The sequence below is a fragment of the Strix aluco genome, chromosome W (genome assembly GCF_031877795.1).
Source record: "Strix aluco isolate bStrAlu1 chromosome W, bStrAlu1.hap1, whole genome shotgun sequence".
Taxonomy (NCBI): Eukaryota; Metazoa; Chordata; class Aves; order Strigiformes; family Strigidae; genus Strix; species Strix aluco.
Window position 1 is genome coordinate 42,385,733 of NC_133970.1, and position 27,775 is coordinate 42,413,507.

General features: G+C 42.2%; 1 protein-coding gene across 32 annotated transcripts in view; it reads left to right on the forward strand.

Moving 5' to 3' along the window:
- The window catches only part of LOC141917810 (CUGBP Elav-like family member 4), a 1,125,997-nt gene that overhangs the window by 947,058 nt on the left and 151,164 nt on the right, over positions 1-27,775 (forward strand). For all 32 annotated transcript variants that reach the window (XM_074811355.1, XM_074811370.1, XM_074811383.1 and 29 more), the window contains one exon: positions 16,383-16,462. In XM_074811355.1, the coding sequence (XP_074667456.1) occupies positions 16,383-16,462 (80 nt within the window). The remainder of the gene's footprint in view (positions 1-16,382; positions 16,463-27,775) is intronic.

Here is a 27,775-nt window from a genome sequence, read left to right on the forward strand (position 1 = left end):
CATACTTGCTCTATCTTTGTTTTTTTCCTACACAATTTCATTATAAGTCTGAATCCTAGTGGCAGCTCCATATTGCTAACCAGTTTAATTATTAGTGCTAGCAGGCTGCAGTCTCAGGCTTGCCTTTCACTGAGCTGATAGGATCAATACTGAGCTGCCGTTTTCGGACCAGCTGGGATCGGGGCGACACACTGAATCCTGACAAACTCACTCAAGTTTGTTGAAGGGGGAGCATTGCCAAGAGCAAATGCTGCCACACTGTATTCAAGCTCCCAATTTATTACCACTTGTTTACATAGGTTTGTTTTTACTTCTACATCTTACTGACCTTCAGGTTTTGCCTGTTTACTGCTCACATGCTCACCACACTCTGCAGGTGATGTTTTTTACTGCTGTTTTTCACACTCGCAACAGAATCACAGAATCATATAGGTTGGAAAGGACCTTGAAGATCATCTAGTCCAACCGTTAACGTAGCATTAGAAGTTTCCAACTACACCATATCCCTCAGCGCTATGTTGACCCGACTCTTAAACACCTCCAGGGATGGGGACTCCACCACCTCCCTGGGCAGCTCATTCCAACACCTAACAACCCGTTCTGTAAAGAAATACTTCCTAATATCCAGTCTGAACCTTCCCTGGCGCAACTTGAGGCCATTACCTCTTGTCCTATCACTTGTTACTTGGTTAAAGAGGCTCATCCCCAGCTCTCTGCACCCTCCTTTCAGGTAGCTGTAGAGGGCGATGAGTTCCCCCCTCAACCTCCTCTTCTCCAAACTAAACAACCCCAGTTCCCTCAGCCGCTCCTCGTAGGACATGTGCTCCAGACCCTTCACCAGCTTCGTTGCCCTTCTCTGGACACGCTCGAGTCATTCAATGGCCTTTTTGTAGTGAGGGGCCCAAAACTGAACACAGGAATCGAGGTGCGGCCTCACCAGTGCCGAGTACAGGGGTAAGATCACTTCCCTGTCCCTGCTGGCCATGCTATTTCTGATACAGGCCAGGATGCCATTGGCCTTCTTGGCCACCTGGGCACACAGTGTTCCATAATGTTGCCTCAGTTATTCACAACCATTCTTCTAACCTCAAGGTCAGTTTACATTTTGCTAACTACCAGTTCTTAATTCCCACATCTCCCCCTTCTTTGTTTTGTAGCTTTGTTTCCATGGCGATCATTGCAACTAAGTACTACAAAAAATAAGAAAAATACAGAATAGTACACTTATTAATATATACAGTTAAGCAAGGCAATGCACCTAATCATTACTACACAATGGGGAAAACAGTGATTAAGAAAAATACATCACTACTTGGATACGTTACCAACATCCAGATCTGCAATCACTGGGGAGCCCCGGTTTCAGCAAGGATTTGGAGTACCTTTCCCTACAGTTGGGAAGTCCTACGCGATGCATCCATCCATAGGTGAGGCTTCCAAAGTCGCAGCAAGAGGGTGCAGCCTTATATACCAAAAATCAGCAAGTCAGAATGACTTGAATTTTTCTTTGAGCGGAAACATCTGGTTTCATTCTCCTGTTGGATTCCACCCAAAGCCTGGCCAGGGCTCGGGGGGGAAAACCAAGGGAGTTTCTAACAAGGCCAAACACTTGGGTTCTCAGCCTTGAACAAGGCTAAACAAGGGAAGTTGGATACACATTCTCACAGCATTTCATCCTCACTACTAATTATATTTTGCCTAAACTACATCTTTCACTAGTGAGCATACATATTTCGTTAATGATCAGATACTAATAATTAGCGCTAATGGTAATACAGATTTTACCAATTAACAAATACTGGATAATGTTTGGTTGTGAGGTTCATCTAGAGATCAACTTTGTTTCAGGGCCTATTATTCAGGCCCTAGCACTACAAATTCAGATCTACATCTCAAAGGAAAAATTACTGTAAGCTTATGGCTAGATACATTGGCCATAGATAGACAACTAAAATACTGAGGATCTGTAATGATGATCTGATATCGGCCACTACTATTGCTTATTCATGCCTCTTTTCCAGCCAACAAAATATACGGATGAGTTGCACAGACAGTCTAAAATACAGGTGCTGTTGTCGCTGCAGCACCACACATGCACCCCCTCCTCCTGTGGACATACACACAGGGGGGCATCCGCATACAACGTTATACTGGCAACATTCAAATGATATGACTGATTCTCGGTGTCTCGAGGAGGAAGCCAAGCCCCTCCAGTCCGCTGTGTGTCATTATTAGCTACTGGTACATCGGAATCCCACCGCTGCCACCATGTCTTCTGCTTTCTGTTGTAGTTGTTTAGACTTCCCCAAGTGATAGATGCAGTTGCCGAGTTCCTAGGGGAACGTAGCCTGCGTGTTGATTCCTGCATCATCAGTTGAGGGGTCTGGGGTATCAGGTTGGAGGGTTGCTCCTTCCAGCTCACGATATGGCTTGACTTTCCTTACTGGTATCCACCAAGGACCTGTGGGCGACTGTCTTGCTGATTAAGGATACCAATTAAACTCGGACACCAGAGTGAAAAGAGCAGGCGTACTTTACTAGTGATAACCAAGTAATGTATCAGCGTAATACAGAAAACATGCAGTAAGAAAAGGCAGAATAGTGCACTTAAAGCAACAAACAGGACTACACAAGAGAGAGAGAATAGTAATTAAGAGAAATACATCACCATTTGCATATATTATCATCATCATCCAGATCCGTAGACGCTGGGGAGCCCCGGTTACAGCGAGGATTTGGAGAGCCTGTCCCAGCAAGTGGGAAATCCTACGCGGTGCGTCCACCCATAGGTGAGGCTTCCAAAGTCGCTGCAAACGGGCCCAGCCTTATATACCAGAGATTGGCAAGCCAGAATAGCTGGCACCTTTGTTTTGAGCGGAAAATTTCTGGTTTCATTCTCCTGTTGGATTCCACCCAAAGCTTGACCAGGGCTCGGGGGGGGAACCAAGGAAGTTTCTAACAAGGCCAAACACTTGGGTTCTCAGCCTTGAAGAAGGCTGCGAAAGGAAAGTTGGATACATTCTCTCCTCACTACTGATTATATTTTGTCTTTCACTAGCGAGTTTACATATTTTATTAATGACTACATGCTAAGTTAGCAGCTTCAGCTTGGGGCCTGTTGTTCAGGCTGCAGTATTTCAATGCTTTAGCACTTTTTACACCAGCATAAGTGAGTTGTTGCAGGCGATACAGACATGCGGATGATCACACAGTGATTAAGCAATGCCAACTTTAATATGGTGGATAAGTCTTTCGTACTGCAGGTGAAAATCACAAGATACAATCACATGGTACAATTCTTTCTGATTGGACAGTTAGCTTTGCACATGCTCCTTAAGCTCTCTTCTGATTGGCTGAGAACTGCCACATCGACATTGTACAAACTTCTTCTCTGCCCAGACCAACACCCTGAAGTTGTTTAACTTCCTGGGTTCTTCCTCATTCTTTCAGGGTCAGTCCCTCGTCACATCCTTGCCGAAGCTGAGGCTTTGCCAGTCTTGCTCATACACAGGATTGCTCACACGTCCATTTTCTTCCAGGGACTCCTTCTGAATCCCAACAGTTTGTTATAACTTAGTACAATACCTACTAGCACAATGGTTATCAGTTATAAAATATACAGGATTCATCTGTAGGTCAACTCTGGCTTGGGCCTGTTGTCCAAGCCTTAGCACTTCATCCAGTCCTTTGACCTATAGGTGAATCATGGCTCTCAAACCATTTCTGTGGTTAGTGACATTAGTTTTCGTTCATCAGTTGATGATGTCTCGTCAGGCATGTCCCGATCCAATATCGGGGAGGGTTCTTAAATGATCCTAGGAGTGAATTTAAGACACAAACAAGGTTAGATGCCCTACAACCTTGTAAGCTTTATTTCCCGTAACAAGCAATAATAGCGATAGGACAGAGAGAAGAAGAAAAAGTCAGAATACCTAAGCAAGCAAACGGAGGAGATGCAGCAAGATCAGTTACCACCACCACGAATCCAGCAACATCCCGTTGTCTCAATCTCGGTGCAGGTGATAAACTTGCTCCAAGCTCCGCCAAGAGAGAGATGATGTCGAAATCCCGAAATTTCAGCTCTGAGCCCTGAGAGAGGAGTACGCAGTCCTTTTATTGTCCCAGTCCCCACAATTCCTCCAAAGAGTGTGCCCATTTCCACGGAGTTCATTGTACGTGCCACCCCGTGTTCTTCCATGTTCACAGGCCCAGGTGTTCACGGTGGTCTTCACTTGGCTCGCGTGAAAGCGCAGTTTGACAGGCACTGCCAAGGGTGTCATTGTTCTGGCTTCAGGCAGATATGGTGGTTTCTTCGGGGACGGATCATCTCCTTCAGAGTGTACTCCTCCGTGGTGACAGGATGTTGAGGCCAGGTAGTGGTAGTGGAGCAGCAGCAATGTCGAGACAAACACAGTCTAACACAGTCTTTTACACCATCCCGTGGCTCGACATTGCTGTCCTCGTGGTGGCACGAAGGATAGAGATATAAAGAGAGAGAGAAAGGATAGAAATAGCACGCAATGTGATAACTAATAACATTTCTAACAGATGTATAAATTTTCCATTAATAAACATGTAACTAATAACATCTTTAACAAATATGAATATCTTCAGTTAACAAGCATATAGCTAACAACATCTCTAACAAACATGTCATGCTCAAAATTAACTAACTCTACAAAACCAAAACAATTTATAAGGCTATATAGTAAATTGGAATCACCACTAACATGTGATCCATTATTTTTCCGCGGTTCTGGCAATGTACCACTGAGTGTTTGAGGCCCTGGCAGTCCACACGGTCTGCTGCCCTGGTCTGCCGAAGTTGGGGTCAGCATACACAGCAGTGAAATCGGTTTCCATGCCCCTTTATCCTAAAGTGCATGCGTCATCTGGGCCTAGAAACTTCTATCCCAGATTTAAACAAAGGTAAATGAGTAATAACACTAAAAATAACAAATAAACCAATATTAACACTAACAATGGTTAACAACATCCTAACCAAACATATAATCAAGGTAACAGTAACAACAACCATGTCAATCAATAATATTTTAACTAAACATATTATACCAAAATGTGTCTGAGGCTGGGCCTAAGGATGTGCTCCCGGTCCTTGAGAATTGGGGGAAGAAAGGTGGTTGTCTGCATGAATAAGCACAATTACAAGACAGTGTACATGGACACTGACAAGATGAACACTTACATACCACAAGAGAAAATATAGCAAGAGCTAACAGAGCAACCTCCACAAAACTAAGTATCAAAAGGGATAAATTCTGGTTGTTGTTGTCAATTGTGGAGCTGAAGATGGTCTGGCTCGCTGGAGTTGGGGGTCTGCCTACACAGCAGGAAAAGGTATTTCCACGCCCCAGCCCAGAGCGCATGTACAGTTTAGGCCTTGGTATTTCCATCTTGCCTTCATGGGCCCAGTAATGACCTTTTAAAGCCCAGGCCCCATTAGCAAAGGGACCTTCCCCTGATTTGGTGTCTGTTGTTTGCTCATAATATTGGCATCAGAATGACCTAAACCCACAAATTCGTTTTCCTCCCATTCTTGGTTAACACTTAGGAAGCCGGAGCTTCCCCCAGAACCAAGGGAGAGGAGAATGGTCACCCAAAGCAATTTTTGCAATGATAGACAATACATCCTAGAAATATTAATAAGACAACATCACCACTATACAAAAACTTAAATTTACATAAGGATCCCCCGTTGTGACTCAGGATATCTGTCTCCGGGGGGTTTTACCTGCAAGAAAAAGGAAAGAAAAGCTTCTCGGTTCATTTTGAGAACTGCAAGTGGGTTATAATTAGAAAGATGGGATAATCCACCTTGTATTAATTTTGTGCTCCTTTCCATGAGCATCTTTGGCTTTCCAGGTGTACTTGTTTATTTGGGTATCCAATACCAATGGTACTGCTCCCACCGTGGGGAGTTCGACTAAGACAGGTTGTCCTGGCAAAGGAGATGGATTTCTGGGGTGGTCAGGGCCATGTGGGGTTGGCATGATTGTTGGAGCCTTTGGACAAATGCAGTGATCTTTGGGCATCCATTTACTGACACATTTAACTCCACTTCTCCTTTTTGCAGAGGCCATAAATCTAGAGCCTTTTGAATGGTTTCTTTAGCTAATTCAAAAGCAGCTTGCTGTTCATTTCTCCATTCAAATTCATATTTTTTCCTTGTCACCTTGTACCAAGGGGTTAAAATTTATCCCAAATGGGGAATATGTTGCCTCCAGAAGCCGTATAGCCCAATAAATCTTTGAGCTTCTTTTTTTTTGTTTGTTGTCTTGTGGTACAGCAAAATCTAAAAAAAAATTTTGTCGCACTTTAGGCAGTATTTCTCGATGCCCACAGTGCCACTGAATTCCTAGAAACTTCACCGTCTGAGACGGTCCTTGGATTTTTGCAGGGTTAATTTCCCAACCCTTCTGTTTCATGTGATTTACCACTAATTTAAGGACTTGTTGTACCTCCTCCTCCTCATTTCCTTGAATCAAAATATCATCTATATAGTGACTTAATTGTGTGTGAGGAGGCAGCTGTATTTCATCTAAGTGTTCAGCTACAATTCTATGACAGACAGTGGGGCTGTGCAACCACCCTTGTGGTAATCTAGTGAAAGTATATTGCCGGCCCTGCCATGTGAAGGCAAATTGATCCCAATGCTCTTCTGCAATTGGGATGATAAAAAATGCATTAGCCAAATCTATTACAGCGTATTTAGTTTTTGGATGTTTCTGAACTTCTTCTATTAAAGTGACAGTGTCTGGCACAGCTGCTGCAAGCGGTGCAGTATGTTTGTTTAGTTCTCTAAAATCCACCGTCATTCTTCAGGATCCATCACTTTTCTTGACAGACCATATCGGATTGTTCCACACTGTTATGGTCAGTTTTAAAGCTCCTACATCTAATAAATCTCTAATTGTCTGTGATATCTCTTCATGTCCTCCCAGAATTCTATACTGCTTCATCGTGACTAACTTAGTTGCAGCCGGGATCTGCACAGGAGGCATTTTTACTTTACCAACTGTAAGAGGTCTGGCACTAATACAGGGTTTAACTCCAAATTGATACTGACCATCAGAGAGATTTAAAGTTAGTCTTTTTAGAATCTCTATACCTTTTATATATCCAGTAACAGGGACAATCATGACTGAATATAATCGTTTTGGGAGGTTTCTTATTTTAATTTCTATTTGTGTTTGTGCAGGTTTAATTTATTTTCCTCCTAAACCTGTAATAATTACAAGTTGTCCTTTAAATTTCTTGGGATTCCAATATATTAAGGAGGCCTCCGCTCCAGTGTCAATCAGTGTTTGCGGGGACTGCTTGTTCTAAAAAAAAAAATTTAAGCTCCACATGGGGTCGTCGGTCCTTCTGCACCCACTGCCCTGGAGCTTGGCCATTAATTCATTTGTACTGATCATGATATTGATTCACTTCCTTTGCCTTGTGCAAAGGGTACAACTCAGAAAATGGTGCGTAATTGTCTTTCACCCCCAGAAGCGGTGATCCACTTGGGGGGGGGGGGGGGGAGGCTCTGTGAGCAGATGAGGGGTCCTGTTGTGGTTCGAGAAGGGGTGCCATAGGCTGAGTTGTCCCTGGATTCTTAGTTTTAGCACTCTGCACTCTCTTGCTAGGTTTATTCAGCCCTCTCTGTGTATATATTCACCACAGCTCGTTAGTTGGAACACCATAAATTTTTTTTTTTTTTTTCACGAGACATGCCGTCTTTTATCAAAGCCATAAATATTTCCTTACGAGAAATCCTATTTTCACTGTCTTTAGGGCTGTCTCGAGTATCTCGATTCCCTGCACTCCCTTGGGGGTCCCACTCCCCAAGGTCACCCTGTTGCTGTATTTTTCTATCACATCACAAAGGGGATTTCCTATCTCAGTAATCAAAAGAGTTATGATAACATTTTTACAGTAGTACCGCATCTCACACACTCACACACACTCTTAGATTAAACAGATCGATCTTATATTACCACACAAGGAGCTCCCTTACACCATTTACACAAACAACACAGAATTACACTTATAACCACAAGTACCACTAGGACAATTATGACAAACGACAAATCCAAATTTAACACCGTACGTACAATATACAAGTTCCAAGTCTCAGAGTCAATATCGGTGCCAATGGTCAAAGTACACAACAAATCCAGCCCTCTCCTTTTTCTATACTTATATTGTGCTACTCTCACTGTGGCTTTCTCCGCCACTGTCTGATAAGTATCCAGCTTATCAGCAAACAACTTATTCCAGCATTACATCACTATTTGACTCTGTAAATCACATCTCTGTTGCTCCATCTGGGAGCGCTCTAACAACAGCCTCTCTTTACTCTGGTGTTGTTTTCTACATGCAGTTAACAAAATCCATCCTCGTTTACATGAATTTGTAGTCTCTTTTCCTTTTCCAATAGGTATCCTTTTCATACAATTTAGAACATCTAATGATTCATCTCCTTTCAGCCAGCTCTCCCATTGTTCACACGGTCCTCCGACCTGAGCCCACTCCTAGGCCAGCGAACTACAGGGAGGATTTTTCAAACCGGGAGTACCTGGTGGACTTGACAAATTACCTTTGAACTTAAACAATGACATTTTTTGTTGGATCCCACTCCTGACACCAATTTATGTTTTGCTGATTAAGGATACCAATTAAACTCGGACACCAGAGTGAAAAGAGTAGGCGTACTTTACTAGTGATAACCAAGTAATGTAACAGCGTATTACAGAGAACATGCAGTAAGAAAAGGCAGAATAGTGCACTTAAAGCAACAAACAGGACTACACGAGAGAGAGAGAATAGTGATTAAGAGAAATACATCACCATTTGCATATATTATCATCATCATCCAGATCCACAGTCACTGGGGAGCCCCGGTTACAGCGAGGATTTGGAGAGCCTGTCCCGGCAAGTGGGAAATCCTACGCGGTGCATCCACCCATAGGTGAGGCTTCCGAAGTCGCTGTGAGCGGGTCCATCCTTATGTACCCAAAAATCAGCAAGCCAGAATAGCTGGCACCTTTGTTTTGAGTGGAAAATTTCTGTTTTCATTCTCCTGTTGGATTCCACCCAAAGCTTGACCAGGGCTCGGGGGGGGAACCAAGGAAGTTTCTAACAAGGCCAAACACTTGGGTTCTCAGCCTTGAAGAAGGCTGCGAAAGGAAAGTTGGATACATTCTCTCCTCACTACTGATTATATTTTGTCTAAGCTGCATCTTTCACTAGCGAGTTTACATATTTTATTAATGACTACATGCTAAGTTAGCAGCTTCGGCTTGGGGCCTGTTGTTCAGGCTGCAGTATTTCAATGCTTTAGCACTTTTTACATCAGCATAAGTGGGTTGTTATAACTTAGTACAATACCTACTAGCACAATGGTTATCAGTTATAAAATATACAGGATTCATCTATAGGTCAGCTCTGGCTTGGGCCTGCTGTCCAAGCCTTAGCATTTCAATACCCCATCCTGACAGGAGAAAGAAGTAACTCCCAGTGCTCCCCCATGAGAAACAAGCGGGGGTGAAAAGGGTAAAGATGAGGAACTAGGATCTGTACCTCCGTGTGGGTGTGCATGCTGGCTTCCTGAACTTTCCACCCACACTGACAATGGAAAAGTACAACCAGCACTCGGGCAGAAGATTAACGACGTCTGAAAACAAGAAATAGTTACAAGAAGGCCAGAAGAAAAGAATGTGCTCGTTAAGGAAGAAACTGATAAAGAAGGGACCTTTTGGAATTGCAAAAGCAGGAACTTATCTACTGGCTGTGTGCGGGTAGCAATGTTTGTGGAAAGTACCACGGGGAGCTATTTTTAGAAATAAGCATGCACAACAGTATATAAGGGCTTGCTGCTATTTTTAGAAGGCACAAGAGTATATAAGGGCTTGCTTGCTAATAAAAGTTTGAGCTTGACTTCCAGTTATATTGATTGTCTGTGGTCTTGTCTACTGTGATCTGCACGGGATTTCGTCCCCACAAATGGTGACCCCGACGTGATCTGCTATCAACGATCTGCTAACCACCGGCATCTAAAAATGTAATCATGACTCTTTTGATTAATAAGACAGAAAATCCCCTTTGTAATGTGATAGAAAAAATACAGCAGCTGGGTGACCTTGGAGAGTGGGACCCCTGAGGGCGTGCAGGGAATCGAGATACTCGAGACAGCCCTAAAGGCAGTGAAAACAGGAGTTCTCGTAAGGAAATGTTTACGGCTTAGTTAAAAGATGGCATGTCTTGTGAAAAAAATTCATAGTGTTCCAACTGACGAGCTGTGGCAAATATATACACGGAGAGGGCTGAATAAACCTAGCGAGAGAGTGCAGAGTTCTAAAACTAAGGATCCGGGGACAGCTCAGCCTACGGTGCCCCTTCTCAAACCTCAACAGGACCCCTCATCTGCTCACGGAGGGCCCCCGTGAGTGAATCAATGGTTCCGGAAGTGAAAGAGGATTGGGCACTGTTTTCTGACTTGTACCCTTTGCAGGAGGCAAGGGATGGGAATCAATATTATGGTGCCCACAAACTGTGGATGCCCTGATTGATGCTGAAGCGGATGCTTCCTTAATATATGGGAATCCCAGGAAATTTAAAGGACAACCTGTAATTATCACAGGTTTGGGAGGAAAACAAATTGAAGCCGTACAAACACAAATGGAAATGAGAATAGGAAACCTCCCAAGATGATTGTATTCAGTCATGATTGTCCCCGTTCCTGAATATATAAAAGGTATAGACATTCTAAAAGGACTAACTTTAAATCTCTCTGATGGTCAGTATCAATTTGGAGTTAAACCCTGTATTAGTGCCAGACCTCTTACAGTTGGTAAAGTAAAAATGCCTCCTGTGCAGATCCCGGCTGCAACTAAGTTAGTCACGATGAAGCAATATAGAATTCTGGGAGGACATGAAGAGATATCACAGACAATTAGAGATTTATTAGATGTAGGAGTGTTAAAGCCAACCACCACAGCTGGGAACAATCCGATATGGCCTGTCAAGAAAAGTGACAGATCCTGGAGAATGACGGTGAATTTTAGAGATGGAAGGTGGCAGACTTGTGCATGTTATCAAGAGGGTTCCACACAGATTCGGCATAAGATGGGTATTCCGCATAACCCCACAGGACGGGCAATAGTCGAATGTGTACATGCTACAATAAAAGCCTTGATTTTAAAACAAAGAAGGGGGAATTCTCTAGACACACCATATGATCAGCTGGCAATGGCTTTATATAGTCTTAATTTTTTAAACAGAAATCATTTTGCCTTGACAGCAGCAGAACGTCATTTTAGCACCACAATGGACCCTATAGTTAAACTGTGGGTCTTGTATAAGGATCCCGAAGGAGACCCAACCTGGAGAGGGCCAGTAGATCTGCTGGTGTGGGGGCAGGGGTATGCTTGTGTTTTGTCGCTGAAGTGCTAAGGCTTGGACAACAGGCCCAAGCCAGAGTTGACCTATAGATGAATCCTGGATATTTTATAACTGATAACCATTGTGCTAGTAGGTATTGTACTAAGTTATAACAACCCACTTATGCTGGTGTAAAAAGTGCTAAAGCATTGAAATACTGCAGCCTGAACAACAGGCCCCAAGCCGAAGCTGCTAACTTAGCATGTAGTCATTAATAAAAGATGTAAACTCGCTAGTGAAAGACAAAACATAATCAGTAGTGAGGAGAGAATGTATTCAACTTTCCTTTCGCAGCCTTCTTCAAGGCTGAGAACCCAAGTATTTGGCCTTGTTAGAAACTTCCTTGGTTCCCCCCCCGAGCCCTGGTCAAGCTTTGGGTGGAATCCAACAGGAGAATGAAACCAGATATTTCCGCTCAAAACAAAGGTGCCAGCTATTCTGGCTTACTGATTTTTGGGTAGATAAGCCTGGACCCACTCACAGCGACTTTGGAAGCCTCACCTACGGGTGGACGCACCGCGTAGGATTTCCCACTTGCCAGGACAGGCTCTCCAAATCCTCGCTGTAACCGGGGCTGCCCAGCGCCTGCGGGTCTGCATGATGATGATAATATATGCAAGTGGTGATGGATCTTTCTTACTCACTATTCTCTCTCTCTCGTGTAGTAATGATTTGATGCATTACCCTGTATTTTCCTGTTTGTTGCTTTAAGTGCACTATTCTGCTTTTTTTTCTTACTGCATGTTCTCTGTATTACTCTGTTACATTATTTGGTTATCACCAGTAAAATACACCTACTCTTTTCACTCTGGTGTCCAAGTTTAATTGGTATCCTTAATCAGCAAAACAGGTATCGACAGGTTCTGCTATTTTTTGTGCCAGCGGTTATAAAGCCATGTAAATCAATCACCATGTAAGCAAGACAAAGGTCGGAACTACAATCCCCAGCTCTTTTTTAAACTCCTGTCCGACCTTCCACCACAATGCTAAAACAAATCTTCCATTTATCGGGAACCATGTACAATACTTAAAGATACAGCGCAGTAACTCATGCAGCTGATCGTCTGTTACTGAACATTGGGTAGCCTTCAATAGCTGCTTTAAAACTTGCATATACAGCTTTTGTTCCTTAGAAAACCCTGACCCCATGATTTAAGAGAAAGAGAAAAAAGAGGAAGAAAACCCCTTATGATTTAAGAGAAAGAGAAGAAGAGACGTATGCCAGCAGCTTCCCACAGCCAGGTGCTGCTGTCTGGTATTCACCAGATAAATGAATACTGTAGTCCGGATTCCACTTCCCTCCTTTGCATACGAGCATGCCACTGTCTTCTTCAATTTCCCGTACAGCTCACACGGGGCACCACTTGCCAGTCTCAGACCAGCCGGGATTGGGGCAACGCACTGAATCCTGACAAACTCACTCAAGTTTGTTGAAGGGGGAGCATTGCCAAGAGCAAATGCTGCCACACTGTATTCAAGCTCCCAATTTATTACCACTTGTTTACATAGGTTTGTTTTTACTTCTACATCTTACTGACCTTCAGGTTTTGCCTGTTTACTGCTCACATGCTCACCACACTCTGCAGGTGGTGGTTTTTACTGCTGTTTTTCACACTCACAACATGGTGTTCCGTAATGTTGCCTCAGTTATTCACAACCATTCTTCTAAGCTCAAGGTCAGTTTACATTTTGCTAACTACCAGTTCTTAATTCCCACACTGAGCCTTGACAGTTAATATTACCAGCTTCCATTCGCTAGTGCTATGTACTAAGAATGTGAAGCTCCTAATTTACACACATAGTTACATAAATGCACACAGAGCAGTTAATCCAACAGAAAATTTAAGGGTAGTGCCCTTATCTTAGGAGACAGTCAGGAGAGCCAAAACTCCCACAAAGTTATTCCCAGTCTCTAATGTTTTCCATCTGCTAGAAACCAACGTGTGACACACATTTGTTGTGAACTACTTATTTTGGGTAAAACCCATAAGGCTTAAATTATACCTAAATTGAGATTTAAGCAGATTTTCTAAGTGTTAGATAGAAATCAGATCTCATAGACTTCAGTCCTATGCAACCCATTATGTGAAGCACCACCAGGCATCCCTGTGGTGATCCTTTAAGTCATCCAGGTACCTCCATGCAAGCAGTGCTCTCAGAAGGTAGGTCCCAGCTTCCCACCTGAACACCACTGCAGTCCAGGCACAGCCTGAACCTTGCCTGAAGCCATAGGTGATGTCCTGAGCCATGACACATACTCTTCACGGGGCTGCAGAAATATCTCCTGCATGAGCCACTCAGGGGCAGCAGGATAGCTGGAGCATGCAACCAGGTAGCAGAAGACCTGTGACAGAGGCATTTCTCTGCCTGAAGAGGATTTCAGAGCCTGTCTGTCCTGGGAGAGGTGGGAGCCTTCCTGCACCCTTACAGGTAAAGTTCACCAGTGTGCAGCCAGGAATGCAGGAGTCCTCAGGTGAGGAAGCTGAAGTGGATCCAGTTTAGCAAGCCAGCAGGACCCACAGGGTCTGTATTGCTACTCTCTGGACAGTTGTTTGGGTTTTTTTTTTTTCCTTTTTTATTTCTTTTTTCTCCATTCAGCAGTTTTCTACTTCAGTAACTCAGAAAGTAAAGATTTCTCACAGCACCAGAAATTCCAGAAGAGGAGTCTTAACACCTTCTTCAGTCTCCTCTAAACTGACAAGACAGTGAGAGCAGCCCTTTCAGCTCTATAATCTGAAAGTAAGGAAAGAAAAAAAACATTTGAGCACATGTATCTCTGTTCACAACAGGTTATATATCTCTGTGTCAAAATCCATTCAAACTCCAGATCTGCTCCTGTCAAAGGGACACCATTGTTCTGAGGAGGGCACACAACTCCCATCCTCAGCTCATGAGGTTCTGGAGTCAGTTCTGGTGAAAATGGGAGGGAAGAAGATTATGTGTACATTTGATACTGTGTACAGAACTGTCATAGTTTTAGCCCAGAGGGCAACTAAGCACCACACAGATGCTTGTTCACCCATTCTGGAATGGGAAGGAAAAATAAAACAAAAGGCTCAGAAAAAAAATCTACTGGAAGCAGTAGGAGGGATTCCACTAGCATAGTGGGCATTAAACAAGATAAATACCTGCTCCTCTCTTCATTCCCACCTTTATCTAGCACCACTGATCTGTCAGATTCCTCAGCACAGGAGTGAATTTCACCTGAAGGGAATGAAGCCTTCAGCATGACAGCAACACTGCAGCTAAAAATCTTGCTCTAAATGCAATGGGTGACTAAAGCTGGAAAGCATTTGTATATTTGCTAATCAGCATCTTCTTTTTGGAGACAGAAAGTAAAAAACAATCTCTGCAAATAATTAAACACCCTAATTCTGGATTAGCTCTGATTAATGAAGAGGAAGGCACAGTATCTCAAGAGCCTGAGAATGCTGTGCTGTGATTATATCATAATTGATCCCTATTGTTTCCAGCTGAAGTTTCTCTATCTCATTTTCTCATCATTATCTCCTCTCAGCTCTTTATAAATTAGATCCAACTATTAACAACAGTTGTTATGCTTTTCCTGAAATACAGTATGAGTATGGTCATGAGGGAGTAATGCAATGTGAAATGCTACTAACTGTAAGTTACTTTTATATGTGTTTTATTTTTAGAGGGTACTATCACTGTTTTCTTTAATCTCACTTCTGTCAGCCTGCAGTGATGACTTTTGGGGACTTTTGAAGCTCCTTCTTCTAGTTTGCAGGTGGGGTGTTTTAATACTGTAGCTTTCACCCTGCACTGTATGGATCAATAAGGGTGTGTGGACCTTCTAAAGATATTGTAAAGGGAATAAAGGAGAGCTATCCCATTGTTAGGACTAGCATCCCCTGCACAATGATTTGTACCCCTTCAGGGAAACAGCTAGGGCTTTGCAAATTGATTAAAAGTTCAAGAATCTTTAGTAACAATAGAAGGGGATTTAAGCTAGAACTCTTCAGATCTCTCCCAGTCTGTTCCAAAAACCACCTGAGCATATGGAAATTAATCTTCTTCTCTCAGTCAGTTTGCTTGTAGCTCAGCATTAGTAATACTTTTTCCTCCTCTAGCGGTGCATGTGACCCTTTGAAGTGGTGATCATTTTTGTGCTCTAGCACATATTCATAAATGTACACTTCTGCCCTAAAACCTTATGTAAGAGTTCAGTGTGAGATTCATCACATGGCAGTGCAGGCTAGAGAAGCACTACCTATGTTTCTCTAATGTCCAGAGGAGAACACCTATACAGGTGCTGGCTCTGCAGCTATGAAAGTCATGATTCAAATTTTGGTGATGGCAATCATTACATGCAGATGTCTCCCAGCCCTGTGTCTTCATCAGAATCCATCTTATGCTTTGTCAGACCAAAGCTGTTTGGAGCCAAGACAAGTCTGTCATGGAGCTCTACCAGACAGTGATATCATAAGGTACCTTGTGAGTTTGGAGTAACCTGAATGTGTTCTGTAGAGCTGTCCTGTGGTCGCTTGTAACAAGTACATGCAGCTTTCTGATAACTTTTACACAATTCCTTACTGTTTCTTGTAACAGCAGAGAGGGGAGTGTTAAGTCTAATACAAATAAAAGGAAATTAATTTTCACCCAATAAACTGTAAAATTGTGCAACACTGCCATGGAAAGCTGTGGAGGTCAAAATATAAGTGAATTCAAACTGTACTTTCTAAGTTTGGGTCCATTGATGCCCATTACTAGCAGTATGGGGATTCTGAATGCAGATTTGCTTTAAGAGGTACTCAGGCTGCTGATGACTGGAGTTTGGAAAGGAAGAACCAGGATGTTTGCTTGTTATGCTTTTTCCACAACCATCTTTATTGGCTAGTTCTGAGGTCAGGATACTCATCTAGGTGGACTTTCATGGTACCCATGCAACCTTTCTTATGTTCTTTTTTCTCTTCCAGGGTGTGCATTTGTGAAATACTCTTCACATGCAGAGGCCCAAGCAGCCATCAATGCCTTGCATGGCAGCCAGACAATGCCGGTGAGTAGCTCTGTAACACAGGCAAGTGAGGATCACTCCAGCCACTCTCCTCCAGAAAGGAGGGATGATTTATCTATGTTCTGCAACTCATCTTCCTGGAAGGATGGATAACAGCTAAGGCATGCAGGGCCTTGGGTGTGCTTAATTCATCAGTGGAAAGGCCAGGATGATGCTGTCATTTCACACAGTTGCAGAACCCTAAGGGGTGCTGTGTTTGGTCACCAGCAGTTTTGATGACCTGAAAAAAGACTTATGGTTCACAGATGCCATTGGGTCAAACTCACCATGAGTGTAACCTTTCAAGTTTTAGAGGGATTGTTGTGGTTTAACCCCAACCATCAATTAAGCACCACACAGCCACTTGCTCACATCCCCCCCCACTGTGGGATGGAGAAGAGAATTGGAAAAGAAAAAAAGTAAAACTCATGGGTTGAGATAAACACAGTTTAATAGGACAGAAAAGGAAAGAAAATAATAATAGAATATACAAAACAGTGATGCACAATACAATTGCTCACCACCTGATGATCAATACCCAGCCAATCCTTGAGCCACGGTGTCCCCTGGCCAACTCCCCCCAGTTTATATACTGGGCATGACATCATATGGTATGGAATACCCCTTTGGCTCATGTGGGTCAGCTGTCCTGGCTGTGTCCCCTCCCAGCTTCTTGTGCACTCCCAGCCTCTGCTGAAAAACTGATAAGTCCTTAATGGAGTATAAACACTGCTTAGCAACAACTAAACATCAGTGTGTTATCAACATTATTCTCATCCTAATTTCAAAACATAGCACTACACCAGCTACTAGGGAGAAAAATAACTTTTTTCCAGCTGAAACTGGGACAGGGATGAATCAAGTAGAGACTTGTGTTTAAGGGCTTCTTTGTTTTCCCTCCCCAAAGAGTCCCTGCCTCTAGGTGAAGGATAAAGAACTTTTTGCCAACATTCAGCAGAGAGCAGCATGTTCATGTGATGGCATTAGAAACTAGAGACAAATCACACAGTGATGCACATATCTCGCTGCTACTACAAAAGTGCCTACCTAGGCATAAATGTGGTCCCTACATCCAACTTTTGAAATACAGTCAGACCAACTACTGAATCTTCTGGGAAACATTTGAGGGATTGTTCCACCTGGACAATGTAATATGAGGTTTCAAGCCTGATACTTCAGGAAAGTAGAAATGGAAAGGTATTTTCTATTCAAAAAGATATTTGTATGCCATCACACAGATACAGAGGAATCTAAGGCATTCCACTGTCAGCAAGGAAAGACAATCTGGTCCAACATGTTTTGGTTTGTTATAATAGTATATTATTTTTATTACTAATTATTCACAGTGTAAATCATGAAAGGCTAAGAAGCATGCTGACAACTTGTAAAGGATACAGGAAAGCTCAATAAAAAATATTAAATATTTAAGAGTGTAAAATCTCCCTTTCAGTAAGAGACTCTAATGTAAATTCATGAATTTATCCAAATAAGTTTAAAGTGGGCCTGGCAGATTGTCTCTGGGTCTTTGCAGGGACGAAAATGGAAAATTCTTTAAGGGCAAAAGGTTTCTAAAAGTAGCAAATCATCAAGATATCATTTTTTTGGAACCCCATCTTACACAAATCAGATACTAAAAATAGTACATGTTTACCAGTGATGCTATTGAAAAAAACCTTACAGATGAAGGGGGTCTCATTTTTTGGAAGTACTACAATACTTTTACAAGTCTCTTCCTAAAAGATTCCTTCTAATAAAAACAAATTTTGGGCTTGATGCTGACATCTCATAATAAAATATTATGGGCATCTTTCCTGAGACAGGTTAAAGAGGTACTTTTAATAACTTTCTTTCAAACTTTGACCTAAAGTGATAATGTGTATAAACTGACATCAGGAATTGCGGTTCCACAGGGTGTGGTACCACAAAAAGGTGTAATAAAAAGTCAGGTGACAGAGGTGAGAGGAAGATGGGAGAAAACAGACAAAACCCAAGTAGAGTTCAAGAGTTTATCTAGATCTACTATACTCAAAATATCCTTATCCTTCCTATTTTCAGCACACTTTAGTTAAGAAAAAATACTTGTCTCTTGACCACTTGGGAGTATCCTGCTGAGATCATCTGAACTTAAGATCTGCAAAATAATAAAGAATTTGGCCATTTCATCAGTCAGTTTTTAATGCGACCATTTTTCCTCTTGACTTATTTGACTGAAATACCTGTTCTAGATATGTTCTTGAATAACCAAATCTGGGCATCTGAAAAAGCATAACAATTTAACCCTTACTACATGCACATCCCAGATTCACACTCAAGTTTCCATGGTTTGACAAGTTTCCATGAATTGGCTGAACCTCAGCAGATGTCCACTTGTAGTTCACAGGAAAAGCAAGTAGAAAATTATGAATTTAATCTTCTTCATTATAAGCTAAGTTATATGGCATTGCCTTGTATCTCCCATGAGCTATGAGCAGTCAGATGGGCAGTTATCATGGCTCAGCAGACTAGTGAGGACCTGTTGAGTGACTGCCCCTCAGGGCCTCAAAATTTCTAAGGCACTTTGAATGAGATGAGCCAAATAATGCAAGAGATCTCTCTTCCCATTCTCATTTTCATGGTGCTTCAGTGTGAGCATCTTCTTTCAGGGCTTGGATGGTCACAGAGAAATGCTGCCATCTTCCTTCATTTCCCCCCCCCCATTTCTCTCACCATTAGGACTGGCCTCATTTTCCGGCTGGGATGCCAACTCAAAGTTGTTTCTGTGGTTCAGCCAAATTAAACGTCTCTTGCCTTGTCCTCGTGTACTACCAACAGGGCATCCATCATCATTCTTGTCAGGTCTTGAGCTGTTCTTTCCTGCGGCAGACTCCTGTTTCTCCACAGCTGTCAGGATTATTGCTCTACTGTAACTTCCTGTTCACACAACATATGTTGCCTAATAGTTTCAAAAGGCAACTTGCTTTTATGAAAGTTTTTTTCCTTTTTTTTTTTAATTAACCTTTCCTTAGACAGGTGCCTAACTGCCATCCATCACAAGTCCACTTCTCTATGCAAGGCACTTGTTTCTCCTAAGGGCCCACCAAACAGGTCTACAGCTTTCCAATTTTCACACAGTCAATTGCTTTGAGAAATAACTTTCCCAAAATCCCTTACTTTTGTACAGTCTCAAAGTTCCTTCTGTATATACCTGCCAAGAGAACTTTTTGGGGTCTTTTTAAATCATATTGCCTATCAACTCATCAGCTTGAGCATAGTGTTTTACTTGACCTCCATGTCCTCCTTTATGATTGATCATAATTTTAATGTACTTTTGCATGTATTTATAACAATTATATGCTCTATACCTTCAGTTTTGGTTATTCTGTCCTCTATCATCTCTCTTTCCCAGTCATATGGGGGCATAAACAGGTCGCTTCCCTTTATTCTCTTCCCTTACTCATCCAAGCCTTGTCCCTAGCAGCCTTATCTACCAACACGAATTCAGCTACTATTTCTATAGTAACAGCATGCAGATCTAACTTCTCTACTGCAGGACTGACTCCTGTCCAAACAAAAATCTTGGCCTGTCTTTCCAGCATTTCCTAGTGGATGTCTAGATGTCAGATCAAGCTGAATATGGATAAACAATGCATATTCACAGAGCTCATGAACTTTTCCTCCCAAAGTCTTTCTCCTCTCTTTTCCACCTCCATTCTCAATCACTGTGGACAACATTATCAACCTACCTGTCAGTCATGCTCCTACTTAGGCATCATCTTCAGCTTGTTTTTTTTTCCTTCTCTCCATGTCTTCATATCTGTCTACAATTGACTTTGCTCACCAGTGATAAACCCTTGTGTGGTGGTTTAGGCCCTGCCGGGGTCCGAGACCACGTTGCCGCTGCCCCTCCCCCACCCTCCGACCGGACGGGCCAGAGAGTGAAATACAAAACCCCGGGGCTGAGATAAGGAGAGGTTTAATACAACAGTGTAACAGCAACAAACTGAACAACAACAAGAACAGTAACAATAGCAATAACAGTAATAACAATAAACAGAACAAAAAATGTACTGATACAGCAGTGAGGAGAGCGACCGCACAACACGCGTGTTCACTGATTCTCCCACGCTTGGGCGCCCGGAGGTGATGTCAGCATGGTATTGAATAACCCAGCTAGAGCTTCCTCCCCACTGCTGGGGAAACTTAACCCTATCCTAGCTGAACCAGGACACCTTGCCACCCTGAAGTCCTTCTGCTGCACTTGTCACTGCCACAGTAATCTTGCTGGAGCTAAAGATCTAGGGTGACTCTATCCCAGCTGACTTTAGCCACCTACAAGTCAGATATTAAAGCTGTCCATTTAGACTCTCTTCCGATGGTAATTCTCCTGCATACCTCAGATATGTACTTTAAGATTGCCTGAGCCATGGAGGCATCTGCTTCCCCACAGAGTTTGCAGCTTAAAGTGGACACCTAACTTCATGTCCAATGCAGGAGTAGCTGAATCCCATTCTGGGTATTTGCTGTCTAACTAAAGCAATTTGGGATTCAGAAACCTAGCATCCCACATCTGAGTCCTCTGACTCCTGATCCATTAGATGTACTATGAACTTGCTAACACACTGATTGTCAACACTATGTTAATTCTATATATTTTTTTAATTAATGAAATTTAAGGCCAGGTGGCTTCCCCCATCACATGATCCAAGTCCTCTTTTGTTTTACTATAGAAGTCTGCATCAGCTTTGTCAAACTATAGCATTTCTTCTGCATCAAGGCAATAGCATCCCTATCTATGCATGGCTGAACATCTTCTGTGAAAATTACTTTTCAGATGGAATACTTGGTTTTGTGAAAAGAAAGGAAAATGTGAGACTTCGATACAAGCACTGAACAGATGTCTGCCTTTCAGAGAAAGATTCAAGTTAGTTGAACTTAAAAAAAAGTACTGCAACTCAAAACTTTGTGAACTTGGGGGCTTTCATTTCAACATTTTTCTGTGCATCTCTTATCAACAAAAATGACAAAAATCAGCTTCAAATCTCTGCCTATATCAAATTACGCAGCTATTGCTCGGTGTTGTTAGGTGACAGACCGATTAGTTCTCTAAAACTGGTATATTTACAATTTTTTTATTAATCGAGAAAATAGGAATGACACAACACCTTAAACAAGGTTGACTTTCAGCCTCCACCTACCATGTTCTTTGGAAGTCTACCCATGGCACCAAAATTCCCAACCAAACACAAATAATCAACAGATGAAGGTATTCTTTTCTTGCCTTATACCATGTACTATCTATCCTCTCATACTGTAAGAGATTGCCATTAATTAAGCTAGGGGAATTTTTCACCTATTTAATTTACCAAGTGAGAGTGACTTAAATATGAGATTATAAAAAACTACCCTGAGAAACAAGTGTAATTTTCAATATGTCCTGTGCAGTGGCCCTCTTTTAAACTCCTAGCAAACGGGGCATCGGTTCCCATCTTCCTGGCTTTGGATGCTCAGGCACCCCATCAAAGAAACTAACCCCAGCTTGCATTTGTGACTGCTATTATTATTGCTGTGCATTCCTACAGTGCAGTTACGACTTTTCAAAGCACTGTGAATTTGCCTTCAGTCACAGTCCCATTATGGAAACTGGCCAAGCAGCTGGTCTCACCCCTGTCAACACAGCAGAGGAATATTCAGGTGAATTAGGGATGGAAGGGAAAGTAGTGAGAGTCTGTAGAAGGAGCTCTGAGCAAGTGGAGGAGGGAGGGAAAATAGGTCTTTGTGGGCATGATGAAGTTGTAGCCCAGGCACCTCACTTGCAGAGTGACGGGGAAGCAGCTGTTACTATGCGTGCATGCTGGCACCAAAGCTCTGAGTCAGCAGAAACTTCCTGGGAGGAGCAGCATGGCGGCTCTGTTGAGTAGGGTGGGGGGCCAACAATGCTATAGATCAGCTGAGGTATTTTTAACAATTATTTTGATATAAACAGCTCTGAACTTGAGATCCATGTAAATGGAGAGCAGTGGGGCTTGTAATTAGATTTGTGTACACTTTCATAAGTTGCTTGGAAACATCAAAGCCATGATAGAAGGCTGTGGTGCACTTTATTTCCTTCTTCTGTTAACTGAATGGTTGATGTGTGGATAGGAAGTGTTGGCTTCATGGAGTACTGTTTACAGACCCACTGACAACTGTACTGTGAAAATTAACAGGAACAGAGCAGCCTCTGTCACAGTTCTTCCCATGAGGAACTTGCTTCAAATTGGATCATTTCTTTCATAGGGGAAACTTTCCTCATCTCTTACCCCTTCTTCACAACTATGCACACATAACCACTGCACACTCCCCTTCAGGCTCATGGCAGCCTTTAGTGTCATTTCCACAAAGTTGGGGAGTTTAACTGAAGTTCAAAACTTGTAGCATATTCCACTTTCAGCAAGACACATCTTCAGGAAGTCAAACAAATCTGTGAGCCAGATGTGTGGAGCCACAGCTTCAAGTTTGCAGGTGTCACCTCAACAGGAGCATGCTCTTTACCCTCTTACAAACTCTAGCAGATTACTACTGTTGGAAATGTGGTTATTCTTGGTCTTACATGGAATTGCTGTGTGCTAAGCACCATACAAACCTCGTACAGGAAAGTTCCCATACTCAGCAGCTTATCAACTAAAGGCCAGGTTTGACCTGGCTGAATTATATCAAAGTGTTGGTCAAGGTATAAAACTTTGGGGTCATCTGTAATCTTATCATCTACACTTGTCTTAGAGTTGATGGAGAGAGAGACTAGCCCCTCAGAGACATCTGTCTGTCTGAAGTAACTCATGGTTTAGAATAGATACCCAAAATGGCTGCAATTAGGTCATCTGAATGTTCCTCTAAGGGACAAGACACAAAAGATTAGCAAAAGAAGTAACAATACAATGTCTGGGAATGAATTGGTCTTCAACACAATTAATCAGTATATTTAACCAGTTTGTAGCAAAAGTCAAAGCCATTCTTGTTCCTCATCCCAGTAGAGAAGTAATAACCAGTGAATACTGAAGCATCTAGATCTTAATATTTATTTAAATCTAGAAAACAGAATTACGAAGGTCAAACTTGAAGTCATCACTCCACTACCGCACTTCCCAAGGGTGCCTTCAAAATATCCAGGTAACATAAACAGAAACTTAGACATACCCATAATAAAAATAGATAACAATTAAACAGACCATGATTCAGAGTATCAATTAACCAACAAAATTTACTCTCATTTAGATTCCAGCATGGGCTCAAGTCCTCAGTTAATAAAAGCCTCCCTGTGACAGTCACTAGAGAGATAGTGGCTGACCCCCTCAGGCTGTCAGGGTAAATAGAAAATGGGAAAGTCATTAGACTTTAGTTTTACATGAACACAGAAACATAAAGGGGAGATTTTTCAAGGGTAATTCTGGGTGAAAGTTGATGAGAATCCAGCATCTAAGTGTCCTTCATGCCTCACAGCTGAATTTGCCCTGAATTTACTTGCCCAAAGTCATAAAGTCTAGGGCAGAGTGGGGTATCATCAATGCAAGGCCATCTGCTCGAATTAATGCAGAAGGCTGAAGCCTCATTTTACACTGTTGATGTTGGAGAAGCCGATGGAAGAGAATGGAGATGCAAACTCAGACCTATCTTTTTTCTCCTCACTGTTGATCTGGTCTTTAAAAAACATGCACTCCATGCAATGTCTTTGTGTAAACACAGACTGGCTTGTTTAATTCAGGGCAAGACACAGCACACCCTTTCCTTCTATTAAGAAATAATAATACATTAGGAACTCATTCATAACTCACCAGCAGCAGGCCCGGCCCTCCTTCCAGTAATGAATTATTCTTCTGACTATGCTACCTAAACATCATTTATAAAGTCATGTCTTGTCCTTTGGGATGAAAGAAGCAATGGATGTGTAATACCTAAATGTTAATTTGCAGTAATTTCTTTCATCAAAATCCAATGGCTCTTGATAGCTCAGCCTCACTTTCCTTTGGACAGCAGGTTCTGCCTGGAAGGGGACTAAGGTTCGTGGACCATCCCACCCCACTGCTGCCAAGACAGGTGATTCTACAATCTTTGGGCCAGCAGTTTTCCACTGTTACCATAATTTCTCTTAATTCTTTCTATAAATAAAATAAAATCATAGGATCATGTTCCCTGTCTCCTGCCTTGTTCCATAAATGAACTAATAAATCATATATTTCTGGCTCCCAGAATAGAAATCCAGGCAGCCTGGCTGCCTGACAGGGGGTATGAATCACACTGGCTCCAAAGATGGCCTTTACTTCTCTAGTCACATCTCCATAACCATGCAGGCATCTGGCAGGACAGTGAAGAGACCTGTGGGACGTGACAGGCTTCTCTTGCCATCTTCCCCAGGCTTCCTTGCTCCTTCTAAACCACAGCATTCATTGCCTCAAAATGGGATAAGAGGGATAACTGCTCGTGAGCCACATGGCCTTGCTCTAGACAAAAGGATTTAATTAGCACCATAACATATCTTTACGTGTCCAAGGGGGGGTTCGGAACAAAATCAACAGCCCTGCAGGTGATGGGGGGAAAGTGGGAGTGGGACCATGCCGCCACCAAGTATTGTCTAAGTCCTGACATCGGCAGCAGCCCCTGTGAGGCTCGCTGTGCTCAACACTTCTCATCTGGATGAGATTAGGACCGGGGGGGGGGGGGGCGCTCAAATAATTCGCAAGCGCTGACCTTTCTGGGAGATCAGAGACATTGATAAACCACCAGCTGAAGAGGTGTAAAATGCTCCATGCCTGGCAGGGGTGTTCCCAGTTTACTGGAGGGAGCTCCACCAGGCATCACTACCTTCCTCTAACAAGGATGTGCTCTTCCCACTGTTACCGAAAATCCGGAATAAAGAACTTATCAACACCAATTTGATGCAGATAAGCAGACTCTTCTTTATTGGCGGCCGGGCGCGCAGGAGAGTATTCTCACCAACAACGCGCGCCAAGCACTAAAATCACTCATCTTATATAGAACTTTTCATATACAATTTCCAAGGACACAGTTTCATACACAAACACAATTCCCAAGGACACAGCTTCATACACAAACACAGTTTCCTTGGCAAGTACTTGTAAGCTGTTACGGTTGTTTCCCCAAGTTTCTATTAATCCTAGACTTTGACAACTACTTGTATTCTCCTGGTCCTATCTATATATTATAAATCAACTTGCAGATCAGTTTGTATTTGGTTACCTAGGTTCCAAACATTTCTACTAAATGATTATGACCAATCTCTTTGGCCTTGTTATGGGACTGTATAGGTGACTCTAAAGCAGCAATCGGTTGCCAACACAAACCACAACAAACAAAAATTTTACTGAATATTTCTTATATATTTTTTTATATTTCTATTTAATCAAACACAATTTCTTCTACTTATTGGTAAATCAATAACATTTCCCCCCTTTGAAAGTGTTGAATATTATTTCAATACTTTCACATTTTTATTCATTTTCATTTTCAAAGTTAGTATTTGTTTCACCATATTTTGGTGATGGACTGTATCCAGGTGGCATATGTGGTACTTCTCTCATAATCCTTCGTGTGCTGCAAGTCTATTAATAAACTGTCTTTTAAGACAAGCATAAATTAACATGATCATCACAAAGACAATTAACAGCAAAAACAAGGTCTTGATTAGGGATTTCAGCCAAGAGCTCAGGTTCCATCCTAATCCACTAAAAATCTTTCCCAACCAATCTTCGGACATATCTTCTCGAATTGTTTCTGTCTCTTTTTCGATTTTGCCTAAGAGATCTAGATCATGCTCTACATCCTGAGTGACATTAGGAATATGAATGCAGCAATGATCTAAGCTATCCTTGAGATATCCGCACACTTCATGCTCCTTTAACAGAAGCATGTCCAATGCCATCCTATTCTGAAGTGTCATTCGGGAAGTTGCCTGTAATTGAATGTTTAATTCTTTAAATCCTTTCCTTGTGACGTTGGCCAATTTTTCTACTTGTCCTGTTGACTGATAGAGCCATTCTCTGTTTCTATATGAAGCTATTGGGTTCAAAAGGGACTCTAAAGCCCAGCCAATTTTCACTCCTGTTGATGGTTCATTCCATGTGTCATCATCTGTTTCAGACCTCTTGGTTCGTTTTAATCTTAAATCTTCTAAGGGTCCTTTGAATGGTGATTTCTTCCAATTTGGACACAATGTCGGCATGCCTAAAGTAACTTGTTTCACCTTACCATCTACTGGCAAGTGAGTTGTCCAGGTTCCATCACTTAATGCCCAAACCAAATGTCCTGGACTTTGAATGGTAGATTTCTTACAACTGAAAAAGTATCCTCTCCTGGGCGTGAATATACTTGTCAAAGTGAGGTTATTATGAAAACCTTGACAGTAACAACCAAACTTCAGAGCAGCTGCTAAGGGAGGAATTCTTTGAATTATTGAGTTTGCATTGGTGCAATCATACACCTTTTCACACTTCCACCATGGTACTACATGTTCCTTTTCTATTTGTGTAGTACCTTTATCTACTACTGAAGGAAGAATTGCGAGTACACCTTTAATCCAAGTACCGTCCCAAGTAAAACACCAGGGAGTTTTACCCATGTACTGAAACTGAGAAAATATGGACATGGACCACACAGAATTCCACTGTGCCTGTGTTTGTGTACTTTGACCAGTTTTGTTACACTGCCATTCCATGATGTTTCTGCTCACATTGTTTTTAATCTGTTCATCGTATGAACACCACCCTAACAATCCCTGTTCTGGACCTGCTTCTAGCCCTAAACCTAGATGAGTCGTTGGTGTAAACTGATGATTCAAGAGTTTTAGACAATCTGCCTCTCTGCCCACCGATTTCCATTGTTTTCTGATAACTTTCACCTGTTCATTCCATTGAGTCACTGGCCTTTGCTCACAATAAGTGGATTCATTTTTATGTTCCAGGTTGGTCAAATTCATAGTTAAAATTCCCCAAGGAATAGATTCACCTACTTCTCTTGGTATTGGCAAACAAGCAGTAATCTGTGTAACATTCTGCAAGTTGGCAAATCCCTTAATCAATCCTAACATCAAATTTTCCTCAGGCATTTCTTTGGGAATGTTGATCAATTGTTCTGTGTCTTGTTGTCTTTTGTTTCTCACCACTGAATCAGTCCACACCAATATCACCTGCTTAGCTAACACAAGGAGAATAATCACAAACTGATATGAAAAATTAGACATGTTTCAGAGTCAGTTTTAAAGTCTTTGGGTCATGGCTAGTAATCTTCCATGGAGTGGGCGCCTTCTTCACCCAGGTATAGTGTATCCAAGCATCTGATTCTGCAATC